At 38.0% G+C, this 14,617-nt stretch overlaps 1 protein-coding gene across 6 annotated transcripts in view; it reads right to left on the reverse strand.

The window, feature by feature from the left end:
- The window catches only part of FER (FER tyrosine kinase), a 156,441-nt gene that overhangs the window by 87,587 nt on the left and 54,237 nt on the right, over nucleotides 1–14,617 (reverse strand). For all 6 annotated transcript variants that reach the window (XM_069002588.1, XM_069002589.1, XM_069002593.1 and 3 more), the window contains one exon: nucleotides 11,307–11,496. In XM_069002588.1, the coding sequence (XP_068858689.1) occupies nucleotides 11,307–11,496 (190 nt within the window). The remainder of the gene's footprint in view (nucleotides 1–11,306; nucleotides 11,497–14,617) is intronic.

Here is a 14,617-nt window from a genome sequence, read left to right on the forward strand (position 1 = left end):
TTTCACAGATACTTGTTTATGCACAGAATCAGCCTGCATGTTAATAGATAAAATGAAAGACCAACTTTGTGACAGCTTGAGCACAACCTGAGCACCATAACTGAGGTGGGCTTAAGGAGTAATCTCTGCAGGGTGCCAAAACAACAAATATCTGCCAATTTAAACAACAGAACAACAAAAATGCAAACCTTCAAAATCGGCAGTGTTCAAATACTACTCTGAATAAAGCCTATGGTCCACTGAACTCATGCATAGATCACAGCTACAAATCATAGACACAAAACAAGACTATTTTGAAAATACAGACATCAGGGAGGACAGACTCAGTGTGCAAGTCTCAGTAATGGTACCAAGTAAAAGATTTCAATCCTATCCAAGCTGAGGTTTTTAAATTTTATCTAGCATGATGAGCCAAAATAAATACGGCAGCACTTCCACAGAAATGCAAAAAGACTTTATTAGTTCAGTCAACAGATTTTCTTTCTTATTTCAGTCATTACTTCTTAAAAAGGGTCTGACCAAGCAAGCAGTGCTCCCTCAAAGTTTGCAAGTTGTACTTATTTAGCATGCTCAAGCTGCTTGTTAAAACAAAGACCAGTCTCCTCTGTTACAGAAGAAACTCTTTTCGCACCCACCCCCCCAAAAATCCCCAATAATTTCTATTTTATGGGTATAGTTATACATGATTCAATGCATCAACTTCTTAAAAGATATGTTGAAGAAAATAACTGATGAAATACTTCAGTCATGTTGGCTGAAAATCTTATTTTCCTCACTATTTTTTATTATATATTATAAAGGTACATATTTCATTATCACACAGTTCCTGAGACACTTAATTCCAAGATGAAATTGCACATACAACTATCCACATAACCAGTGTTAATTTACATGTTATATATAAAAATTCCTACGGAGCGAACAGATGAAGTACTCAAAAGCAGCAGCACCTGAGGCAGACCAAAACCTTCCAATACACAGCCACAGCTTTGGATACTACTACAAAACACCCTGAGAAGAGAACAGCTGTATTTTTGTCAAAAAAGCTACTTCACTGGCCCATACAAAAATTACTCTAAGACCAATCATTCCTCCATTAACGGTACTTACGTAGTTGTCACACATTACTGTGGCCTGGAATTTGAATCAACAATCACTAAGTGAGCACAACTACACTGTAACAGGATCCTATTAGGTAGGAAATGTTCACAGTTCCCACTTGCAGGTTTGTCTTTTCCCCCCACCCCCTATAGAGAAAACAACATCTCCCCTTCATGCTATAACAGCCAACACATTAACATAAGAAAATGGAATTTATCTCAGCTGCACTTAAACTATTATTTTCCTTGAGGATGTAGGTTTCTCTTTCAGACTAACAAAATACAGGTTTACCTAAAAGGTTTTGTTTCTTTTAAACCCAGAAGTTACCTCTTTAACTTTTCTGGTTTTATAAACCAGAAGTTACTTCTTTTTTTTGGTTGGGTGTTTCTAACTCAGAAGTTAATTTTAAACTTTTTGTTTTAGAATTCTCCAAATACATCTCCCCTCACTTAAAAATCATACAAAAATCTGCATCCTCTCTCAGTAAAATCACCTACGGCCTGCTCAGTCACATCAGCTCCTTCTGTACTGCAACATTCACTATATTACACTGAGTTCAGTATAAACAATCACCAAGTTCAACTGCTCTAGAGAGCAGCTAGCACAGAAGACAAAAATTTCAGGTTAACATGATATAGAAACTGTCAAGACTGTCAAGCATCTCATTTTAGCCCCCCCACCCCCAAACCAACATATTTGTGTTTTCATTTTTCTCTCTCCTACCAACAGTTCTTTGTTTTTATTCTTAAAGCAGTTGCTGAGTAAATGCCACAGGTTTCCAGAGTGAGATATTTTCAGTTAGATATTGTGAGAGTCCTCATTGTTACAAAGTTTTGGTAAAACTAGGTAAACTTAATTTAAAGGGGAATGACAGAAGTTTGTATTACATATAAAGCCAAACATTAAGTGATTTTATTTCATCTTAGTATTCAGAGCCAAGATCTGGAAATAAAACAAGTAATTCTAAGGCACACCAGAAAACAAAAATTTGCAGATATAGCTCAGGCTGTATCACTTCTATACTGTATTTTACTTATCATACTATTTATGCTTTGATTTAGCACCCAATTTATGACAGTGGCAACATGCGTTGATAAAGTCAGAGCCACAATCTCACAGAGATACTGTCTCATTAAATTATACTGGCAACTGCTCTGTCTCCAGCCTTTCCCCCGGATGAGTCCTACATGACTATGTCGTAGGCTTCTCCAATCCTACGTTTGGTCCTGTGTCCTGGACAGACTTTGGACCCACATGATAGCCTTGTCCTCAGCACTGCCTCAGACTGCTTTTCATTTTGCTCCTGACAGGACTCCTAAGTGCACTCTGAACCTGACTAAATGCTCTGCTGCCTCTGGAGCTGCCAGAGTCTGGCTTTGCCACTCTATCCTTAATTTGGTTTCTTTTTTCTTTTTTTCTAATTTTACTAATCTATACTCTAGCTTCTAGACACCACCAACTCTTGCTTTTTGCAGGAACTGGACAAAAAAATCAGATTAAAAAAATCATTTTGCTTGCAGAAAGACTTTGCAGTAACTTCCAGAAAACAAATCTGCTTTTGATTCACAAAATCCTACAGTGCCTTAAAAGTAAAGACTTTCAATCCTTTTCCAAGAAGGACAAATTTTCATGCATCTTGGCTGTGATACTCCAAGCTTTCTTTCTTCTCTAGGATGAGGACATTAGTTTCAGAAACTCATGGATATCTGCTATTATCTTCATACAAATACCACTGCCTTTCTCCCATTACCCTAACACAACAGCCAAATAAAAACTAAGTTTCTGATGATCTCTTTCTGTATCTCCTTAAAAAGACATTGAGGTAAGTAATCCTGGAATTTTTTGAAAAGGTTACAGTGACTACCACTATCTCACACAGAACTTTAATTTTCCCTACCATTAAAGACTATTTTGAACAAGAGCCTCAGTGTCTGTTGGAAAGGGGGCTTCTCCTGTTTGAATATTAATAACCAGCACTCTTTATGGCCAGGGTTATCCAAGATAACTACATGGGACTGGCAGACTTCAGTCACAGCTTCATGGCACAGGCAGGATACCTTAACCAATCTAAAAATGGCATTAGTGCTGATGTTCAGGCACCTGGATCCCAAACTGACCAGAAAAGTTTCGCATCTATCTGACTGCTGGATGATTAAAAAAAAAAAAGTAATATCTGAAACATGCTATTTCACTTACCCCACTGTTAAAATCACCAACAGTAAAAAAAATAAAAAATATAAAGGAGAACAAATAAACAGATCTGTAACTTAAAGACAGTGGTCTGAAAATTGGATTGCCTTCTGGTTTCTCACGTCTGTAGCAGGCGAGAACTTCTCCACACGGCAGAAAAAGACCAGAAGCTAAGAATAAAATCATGCACTTCAATCTGGCAAAAAACTACACCAGATTAAAACCATAAATCCTAATTCCAAGAATTATTTTACAGCATATTTTAGGAGTTTTAGAAGCATAATACTTGCCTTTAAGACCAATGGTATTTTTAATCAGCTACTTAAAAAGGAAGGGAGAAAAGCAGAGAGGTGATTTAAAGCAGCCAAATTCTATCACATTACTTCCTGTGTGTTGCCTAGAGGCTATGAGAAGTTAGCAATCACACTAATTCAGTGCCATCACTATGAAAAAGATTCAAGAAGGCAATGATGATGATTCTGGCAGAGAATTACTACTTTCCTCCCAGCACACAGAGAAACATATGCTGAATACCAGTATGTGATTTCTGTTTAGAAGAAAACTTCAGTGTGGAGCTTTCCTAATCCATAGAGAAGATTCTGACTGAAACAACAAATCCCCAGTGGGTATGCAGTTCTGCAACACTACTACGGTGAAGCCTGCCTCCTCAAGGAAGAAATGAAATCTCTTGAAATATTTTGGGCAGTTCAAGAGAGGTCTGTGAACTTATCTCAAGTACTTATAACTCTCCTTCATATGGAAAGGGTAAACTAATTCTGCACTTCAAATATTCTAAGAGTTCTGTTTCTATGAATGATCCACATCCCTCAATTCCTCAAACATTTTGCTCACACTTCTAATATCACTTTTCCCCAAGACCAGCTTATTTCTCAACATTTTTTGATAGGTAATGTGCTAACCTTAAGGAATATGTAAGTTCTGAGCCTTAATGTGTGAACTTAGTCCAGTCTTTTACTTCCGAAGTTTCTAGGCATGTTCACTGGCAAGAGGCTTGACAGCTTAACTGACCTCTCATCCTGTAAATTCTGGACCACTTAGTGGGACAAAGCATGACTGGTTTTATCTGTCTACTACAGATACTATGTATCTCTTTTGTATTATTCTTCCTCTGATGTATGTCCATCAGGCAGTTGGGATTTACAAAAAGAAGAAACAGAAGCAAGAACATATTCACTATGAGAGAAAGATTAATGGAATTCATCCTCCACACTTCCTAAAAGAATTTGACATTTGGGGCATTTTCGATCCATGTCAAATTCTGGCTGTAAGCCAGAAACACAGGCCCCAGCCAGCAAGCTTGGAAAGTGGCCATAAACAAAGATCACTTGGTTGAACTTCAGCTGTCCAGGCAACCATCAAATAAAACTGTTTATGTCCAAGTCTTTTACGAATAAATAGGCAAAATTTCTACAGCATGACTGCACTGGCAGCGTCTCCTCAGCAGAGACTAGAATAAAAGAAAGGGTAAGGGTACAAATGCTGCACAGACTAACTCTGGCCCTGTTTCTATTGACAATAAAGTTAAAATCTTGCAATAACACAGTGGAAGTGTACAAGATTTATAAATATATAAACCAAGTAATTGTGAAGGGCTCCCCTACCATGCCCTAATACAATCTCAGTTTTATATAAATGTCATGAACCTCAAATCAGTAGAGAATTACTTTCATGGACAGATAAGGGAGATGTTTGATGATGCATTACAGAGCATAGGAAAGCATAAATGCTTGTGTATCAGTAAGAAAAATGACAAATTTATCTCTACTGTAACGCTTTCTGCTATTGCTGCAATGGCCTGTCACAGAAGGAAATCACTTCCTTGCATCTATTTCAAAATAAAGAACCTGCATATTCTGAGAGAGCATGGGAAAAGGAACCCAAAAGAGTGTGGTAGTTCTCTCAGCAGATTACATTTCAGGACCTTATGATCCAACGTCTAAAATGTATGCAACGAAACATCTTTAATCAAACAGCAAACTCCTGCAAAGCCTCTTTCATATCTATGCAACTGACAGTAAAAACATCAAAATATACAAATTGATTAAATTTGCCAATTACTATTTTAGCGAGAGTTCTGAAAACATTCACTTCAAATCCAAACCTGCCGAAGAAGACCCTGACTATTGGTTTGTTGATCATACCATTTAGAGCACCAAGTCTTGGATTCTACAAAGAAAGGATGGAAAGATAAAAAATTCACATTAGGTAGACTAATTTAGAAACAATGCAAGTAGCACTTTAGCTCTGTTTCATGCATTTAGGTTTTTTTTCTTTCCATAATGACTGAGAACTAATTTTTTTATTACCACAACTTTCACTAATAGCTGGCTTATCTGACTTTTAAAGCAATCACTAAGGATAACATCTCTGAAGCCTTTTAAAAAGGAATAACAAACAAAAAAAACAATTAGATATGAGGTGAACTTCTATTTTTTTTTTTCCTTTCAAGTAATTATGCTACAACAGATAAAACCATTTTCTGCTGTGTACAGTTTTAAGCCTGGCACTCTACTGGCACAAAGGCATTACAGCATCCCAATGGCTGTACCATGGTGCTTCAGCTTGCTTCTACCCTGTGTACCTCTCATGAGTTCATGCTAACAGATTTGGGTTATTCAGCCACAACTAGTCTTCTGGCACTGAGCTCCACCTGCTGACAAGTCTCTCAAGTGTTGCAGAGCTTGCACACCAGGTCTCAATTTTGTCAACCAGTTCCAGGAAAATGCTGCAGTACGCAAAATAAATCTACTTGAAACACTTTATAGTGGGAACAGCATGTAATTTCAAACACATATTCTTAAAAGTAATGGGTTTATGCCTTTATAAAATTTGCTTTTACCATGTAAGGAAAAAGGAGAAGACATATTAAAGTGGCACAGAGATTTCACTATATGATTGCTAAACAAAATTAATTACTATTTTATATTAATTAAATCTATTGCCTGGCTTAAGCACTCCCTGAAGATTTCTGTAACAATTTCCAAGGCAATACTGATGCTGTAAGTTTAAAGCTTTACCATGAAATGCAAATCATCATAATTGTACATAATTACCTGAGTACATGTTTAGCTAGCACTGCAATATTCAAAAATCAATGATGTTTTTATTTCCAATCTGATCATCAGACATATAAAAGTTGTCTGAGCCATTTTGTTGCTGTTGTTTCCTTCATTTTAATTACCATGGACTACTGCCATGCTTTGTTGATCATATTAACAGCAAAAATATACCTCATGTACCTTAAGACAAATGACAGGCCATACATCCACTGACTGAACACCTAAACATCGAAAAGTTAGCTCAAGTCGCTTCCAGTTACTGGTTAAATTTTATAAGTGACATAATGCATAACACTTTGGATACTACTATATTTTTGTCAAAATATCTGTTTACAAGGAATAACAGGCTTTTTTTTAATATCTAGCTCCATAATTTAAGTAGAGAAAAAATGTTAACTATGAATCTCTCATTAACATAGTGAATAGCATAAATGCATAACTCTAAGGGGCTCAAAGACAAGAGTTTAAACTTGTAGTACCTTCAGCATTATAATTATCTCTGTCTTGCATGGTGAGTCAGTAGAAAAGTATAACTGCTACTAACAAAAAACATGTTTCATTCTTCCACATACAATGACAAAACTATTATATGCAATGTTCAGAAATAACAAAAAATAGTTTTGTTTCAGTCCTTGCTACGATACCCTGATTGAAAAAAGGAGAATCGTTCAGCAATTTCCTTTTTTTGCTAAAATGACTACCAATACACAGCTAACATTCTACAAAAAATATATTGACTAAAGCAAACCATATTGAAGACACTAACAGAGTATGAAGCTTCCTACAGTTAATAGAGGCAAAAAAGAACAAGGAAAATAAGTTAAAACACTCACATAACATTACACTGTCTATAAAAACATATTTAACAGCATTTCAGAATTTCACTCTTTGTTAGTACTCTATTATATAGTTATCTAATGTAAGAGAAGGGAAACAAAACAATTTGCAAACTATTCCACCATGAAACTGGCTCTATTTATATGATATAAATACTTAGGAGATACAAAACTTTACAAAATCATTTTGCATATCCTCTTTTAAATTTTAAATTGCAAAACAAAAAAATTACCTGTGACTGAGGTCACAAAAATTTGCTTCATACGGATGTTGACAACACAAGACAACTAAGATTTTGTAACTCTTAGGGAAAAGAAATTGTAAAACAAGCATTTACAAATAATTTCTGAAAAGGAATAAATAAGCACATTCAGGTGTATCAGAGCAACATCTAGATGAACTGCTCCCAAATAAAGTGGAGAAACCTAAACGAATTTATAGCTGAAGAAACAGTGATCCTCTTGAACAATACAGGTATGAGAGCCATCAGCAGCAAGAACATTTAGTTTCTGACCTTTTACAGGCCTATACTTTTAAGGAGTTTTACAAAAAAAAAAAAAAATCCCATTTTAAAAATCACTAGGATGTTTATTTACAGAAACAACCCATCAGAGTATTATTTTTTTCATCTAGAGATACAGTCAAGACTGCCAAGTCAGGGCAATGCCAGACATGAGCACAGACTGGGAGAAAGAAGAACACATCAAGAGCAGCCCTGCAGAGAAGGACTTGGGGATGCTGGCAGACAAAAAGCTGCACATGAGCCAACACTGTGCACTTGCAGCCCAAAGGGTCAACGACACCCTGGGCTATGCCCAAAGCACCATGAGCAGCAGGACGATGGAGGTGACTTGCTCCCTCTACTCTGCCCCTGTGAGATTCCACCTTGAGAACTGCACCCAGGTCTGGGGTCCTTAATACCAAAAAGAGAAGGAGCTGTTGGAACACATCTAGAGGAAAGCCACTAAGTTGATCACAGGGCTGGAGCACCTCTCCTTTGACAACAGGCTGAGGGAGGAGTTGTTCACCCTGGAGAAAGGAAGGAAGATCTTCTCCAGGAAGATCCCACTGAATCCCTTAAGCACTTAAAGGAAGCTCATAAGAAAGATGGAGGGTAACTCTTTACACTGCCAGATAGTGATATGATAAGGGGAAACAGTCTTAGTCTAAAGAGGAGAGGTTCCAGCCCCTGAGAGCAGAGTCTTGCTCTGTGGGGAACAAAGCTCTGGCACGAGCTGTGAGAGAGGAGACAGCCCCAGTACTGACAGTGACCACTCTACACCACCTTGATCCTCTCTGCTCCACTGCAGGGTTACAGCAGTGGTCCTTTCGTGCACAGAGACAACAGGCCTGACTACTTCTGGCTCACTGGAGTGACCAGCTGGGAAGAGGCTGTTTAAGAGCAAAATGCCCCAGAGTCTACACCACCTCTCAGCACTTCTACTGTGTGCTGCAGAAGTGCTGAGCAGATAGCCCAGGTGTAAGGGCTTATCCATCATCACAGGCATAGGATCATTTTATGATCACCCCTTCTCAGAAGGCAAGGCCAATACCAACACCATCAGGCATGTTTAGATCCTGTCTTTTTTCCAAGCCCAAAAGCTGGTAGAATTCTTTACTGAGGCGCAGGAGCCCCTGCGGGTCCTAAGGGAAAAAACAGCATGAGCAGCAGGATTAACCAGATCCAGTGCAGGCTGCAGTGGATCACAACCATTTCCTTCTGGGGCAATGTCTGCTGATCCCAAGGCAGCCTCAGTACCAAAGGCTGCATGTAAATGCTGTATCCTGTACACGTACATGAACTTAACGTAGCTGTGGAAATAAAGTTGCCTGCTTTCACAGTTAACCCTGTTTTCAGTCCCATCCAGTCTCCTGCGCAAGGCAAGGACTTCCACATCTAGCACCTGCAAAATATGTCTGCATGTCCAAGAGTGGCTTAGCCCTTCTGGCAAGCTTTGCCTTGAAGAAGCTAGGGAAGTGGTAATTCTGCTCAATTTAAATTCTTCAGATGAAAGTTAACACATTACACTTCATGACAGATCTTCTCTTTGAGGAAGCTTGAATGATCAGCATTATTTTCATTAAAGGTGCAGACATTGAACTCTCAGATAACAGAGGCCAGACAGAACTACATAAATTAGAGCAAGTTACTTAAAGTACAAAATCCACGTAAAAAACTAATGGTAACATTATCACTGACATAAAAATATATCCCTGATTTACTTTCACAAGCTGCCTTAACAGTAAATTTCACTTACTGGTTTAAAAAATAAAACAACAAAAACCCACATTATCCTCTCTTTCAGCTTACCTAACATCACTTAGTGCTTTAAGTATTTCTGCCTCCTTTTGTACCAACTTCCTGTTCCCATTTTACCTTTTCCCTGAGAAGCTGACCAGACTAAGCCTCTCATAATTAGGCCCCTTTCTAAGTGCTCACATGGCTTTTCTCTGCAACCTCGCATTGGGTTGAAGTGGCAAGGTTTTGTAAAGGAGTGCATCCTGCTCTAGTGGAAGGTGTTGAAAGGGGTTGGAACTAGGCAATCTTGAAGGTCCCTTCCAACCCACAACCATCCTATGGCTCTGTGTTGCCCCTTCCCCTGCCCTCCTGCAGAGGCCACCATGCCCTGAACACAGAACCAGCCACCCTGTGCCATCTGCCCTGGGGCACTGTGGGCACATCGACGGCTGCACTGGGCGTGATGAGACCTCACTCCTTGCAGTTGACACTGGAGGTGACACGGTGCTGGCAGTGATGGAGCTGCTTGTCTCTGTCCTCTTGGCCCTGTGTAGGCCTGCACTCAGCACACAGGATTATTTTCTCCTGCTCACTGAAACAGAGGTTTGGACACCAGAAAGCAGACTTCAGCAATCTTGAACTGAAGGAGAAGAGTACCATTCTTATGACTAGACTCATCATCTCAACTAAACCTAGCAGAAACTAATCACTAGCACTGCTACAGGATATAGTATTAAATAAGTAACAAGATAGCCTACCCCAAAAGGATTCCAAGCCTCCTAATCTTCTGCAATCATTATCCTGCTTCTTATTTTCTCTTTTTTCATCTTTTTGTACTTTTTAAACTCCTTCCAGGTCACGACAAGCATACAAGCTTTGTAAAATAACGTTTTGTACCAGGGTAAATGACAACCACCTCATAGTGCCTTGTAAATATTAAACAGCAGTGGAAGCAAGAGAATGCTGACAATCAAGTGTAATTGTAGAATGGGAATCAAACAGTTCCACAAACAGACAGAGGAAGAAAAAAGCTTTCCTCTCACAAACAACCATTTAATTACATTTCACAGAGCTATTGCCCCATGGGCCAAAAAGAATGCCAGGCTAAACCTCAAAGAAAAAAAAATCACAAATATCTCCTACATGTCAAAACTAATCCACAAGGGCAAACACTACTGTTTGTCCCTTTAGTAAACAGGTACTGTTTGTTTGCTTTTTTACGTGGCCTACAAACTCTGCACATAGCAGCATACAACTGAGAAAAGGAAGTCACACAAAATATTAGCCACGTAAGGTACTTATTTAAATTACATGAGGTCTCATCAGACCAAAAAAATTTCCTTTTAATTATTAAGAGCATGTAAACATTTAAAAATAAACTGCAAAGAAACCAATGTTCATTTCTGTTTAAGAAAAGAATAATTACAGTACCTAAAATTAATTTCCCAATTACACAATGCATACAGCAATTCCAAGAGCTTTTGCTGTTAACTTTCTATCTACAACTGTAAATGTGTTTCTTCAACACAGCCAAGGAAATTACCAACAGCTACTCAGTCAAATTTACTAAATCTATGTAAGGGTTAAGTCTTTTCATTATAAAAGAGTGTAATGAAAATCTAAGCATCAAGTGTAGAGAAGAACAATCCAAGTCCCCAGACACAGATTGTTAGGAGTTATGGCCACTTAGAAATAAAAAGAAATCATACAACTGAACTGCTTGTTCAAACAACTCTCCAAAAATGCAAAGTGAAGTCCATTCACTTTAATCATTCCAGCGAGTATCTTGATACTCTGATCCTGGGTCTGAAGTACAATGGCAGGGCTACACGATTCAGTAAAACAGATGTAAAACTTACCATAGAGGTCACTGATCTGGCATCTTCTTCATAATTCACTACAGGTGGTGGTTCTTTCCCATCATTCTCTTGAACCTTTTGTTCCAGTAGTTCTTTCTGGGCTGCAAATTTTGCCTCAGAGCATCTTAATTGTTGGACTGTTTGCTTAAGTTCTTCAAGCGCTTGCTTTTGGCTCAGCAAGAGCACAATACTGCAAAGAAAAATAACAATTTAAAAATATACAAGATTCAAAATAGTTTCTTTGCTTCATAAAAGCTAAGGGAAAAAAGCATGACAATTCCTCAACATCATCATTTATTCAAAGGTAAGGCAATTCTAGAACATTTTCAGAGCAACAAGACAATGCAAGCAAACACATTCTCTTCTCTCCATCAGGAAAACACCCATTCTCTTCTCTCTATCACAAAAATCCTGTTGTAATAAATATAGGTGAAACTCCTGCTTTTATCCACTTTTGACTGAATTTATAAGCACTGAATTTCCTCCTCCTTTAGAGAATAAATAAATTTTAGATAGTGATTTCCAGTGATGAGAAATTCACTCCAATCAGCATAGTTGTTACAGTAATAATTTGCAATATTAAACTCACCTCACATCCAGTATAAATTCATATGGCATCACATCAGAGATATCTCTTTTTTCCCTCTGCTCCGTAAGTATTTCTGGACTGTGCTATAACTGTCCTCTTATGAAGCTAAATAAATTCATCTTTATGAGGAGCTAAAAGCAACTTTTTGTCTTCTGCTTATTTTTATGGTTCTTCTATGAATACCACTCATACCCGTGAATACTCAAGACAGTAATGATTAAATCATATTGAAGGACAAGCACTTAGAGTATCTGCAGATACCCAGATGACTCTATTATCCCAAATAACTGCCAAAACCAAAGAGTGACAGAAGCTGCCTGAAAGGCAGAATCACCCACAGTATAATACAGACACCCTTAAAACCAGTCGACCCGAGCCCAGTGACATGTGGTCTGTAGGAGATGCAGAGTTCTCACAGCCTACAAAAACAGATGAAGGAGGTAAATGGACCAGAACTATGAAGAAGAGGATAATATGAAGGAAATCACAGTATTGTGTTGCTCTGTATCTTCAAGATAATCCCTGGAAGACAAGCCCTCCTGCAAGCCCTACTCTTGCAGGAAAAAAGAAAGGCAAACGTTGTTCATACAGGGATTGATCCTTCAGAAACTGATGCTCAGCCAAATAAGTATTTAAATGGGTTTCAAAGTAACAGGAGAACCACCTGTCATAAAATCCTCATCGGCAGGAAAACATGCAAATCATATCCATGTAGGTGAGCATTACACCAAGTCACTAATGGACAAAACTCTGCACCATCAGCCAAACAATCATTCATTCAAAAGGCAAGTGTGAGGTATGCAGACATGATTCCCAAATCTGAAACTGAGATTTGGAACAAGCCGGCACAGATTTAAAAGCATCAGAGAAGCAAATGAACAATTATCCTGATGTTATCCTCAAGACAATGTATTTTCATCTGGTCTCCTTTATGAAAGAAAAAGGACATCACCCTGTGAAAATAACAGGCTTCAACCATCAGCTAGGCTTTGGTGAATGCTGGCTAGAGTGATATCCCCAAACACACAATGATATTCTGCTAGTGAAAAGCTAGCATCTTTCCTGAAATGTGGCAAGATGGACTACAATCTAATGTGGCTTCCCAAATCCAACTTTTAATGCTTGCCACTCCAGTCATGCATGAGGAAATAGAATCTATAAAATTACTTGCCTGTGGCTTGCATGAGTGCAAACTTTAAAGTCCTTGTTGCTAGCAACAGCTGCTAGCAATAGCTACTAGTAACCTCACAGAGTGAGATCTTGTGTGAAGGATCCCTGCAGATCAGGGCAACATATATGCAAGTGCTAAAAAGTTGAATTAAATCAAAACCCAAATATTCAATATGCTGTCATGTTGAGAGGGCAGATGGTATGCTTGACATACACACATATAAATAACATACAGTTAAAACATTTTCTGTTTGTGTTGAAGGTAATATCATCATTTGAAGATGGAAAAGGATATTAGTGCCAGGATAATAGCACCAAGACACTGCCATAAGGCATGACCTTATGCAGTCACAATTAAACCCAGTGCAACGCTGGACAAGACCTTCTGGGGACAGTAAGTACAAGCTGAAACATCCATATCACTCTTCACTGCAGCTAAAAGGTGAAAATGGGGTTTGTTGGAGCTAGGCATGAGCAATGACAAATCAGAACAAGGATGATTTCAGGGAAGTCTTCATCTTACAACTAGATATGTAAGCCAGATTCCTTGCCTTTTAGTAAAACAAACAGGTACTGGTGCAATTTGAAATGAAATAATCTCCTCAACACAAACATCTGCTAAAGGATCAGTCAGATAACCCTCCACACAGTAAGAAATACAGGGATGGTCTCAACTATTTTCAGAGAGTTATAACTGGTGACAAAACAATGCTGAGGGTGAAAAAATCAAATAACACCCCATCAAACTAACTAGTTCAAATACAGTTTATCCTTTAAGTACCATACAGTAAGGAAGACAGCTCAAGAATCAAAAATTAGAAAACACACTGTGCGTGCATGTGGACTTAACCAAAAAAAGGACACGAAATATCTAATCAAAACACAGATATCATACACATAAATAACATTCTGGATGCGAATTACATACTATACAATGTTTCATGTGACAAGGTTACTTCAACAAAGAGCATCAAGACTTCTTCAGTCAATGAAGGATTACCTGAAGGACTTGCATTCCAATTCACTACTGGTAGTGTAAATAAATACTGTAATATTTATTACCAAATTAGTAAGATTAAGACTGACTGCAACAAGAATCAGAAAATACCTCTACAGACAAAAGGTTTCTTTATCTGTTGTACTGACTTCAGTTTAGAAGAGTATGTGAATATTTTTTCTGACCAAAGGTAGAAGAAAAACCTAAAGACGTTGCCCAAGAATGATGCTTTATAATAATGTTTTATTTATGGTGCACTACTATACTCATTAAGCCCTCACCTTTGGTATTTACTATGCAGTAGTACAGGATATGAGATTTACATTCTTTACATCTACACTTTTGTAAAGGAAATGCAAACAAGAATGAACTTAACCTTACAAGTTCCAAACATGTTACTGCATAAGAAAAAGTCATGCACATGACTCTGAAAGCCTTTCACAGAATTACACCTATACAAGGAATTCTGTCAAACAGAAAGGCAACTGAATTCACTCATCTTCTCAGATCAAGTTGAACTGAACTAATGAAAGGTCCGGCTCTTGAGCCATGCTG

This window comes from Aphelocoma coerulescens (genome assembly GCF_041296385.1).
Source record: "Aphelocoma coerulescens isolate FSJ_1873_10779 chromosome Z unlocalized genomic scaffold, UR_Acoe_1.0 ChrZ_unloc_scaf_1, whole genome shotgun sequence".
NCBI lineage: Eukaryota > Metazoa > Chordata > Aves > Passeriformes > Corvidae > Aphelocoma > Aphelocoma coerulescens.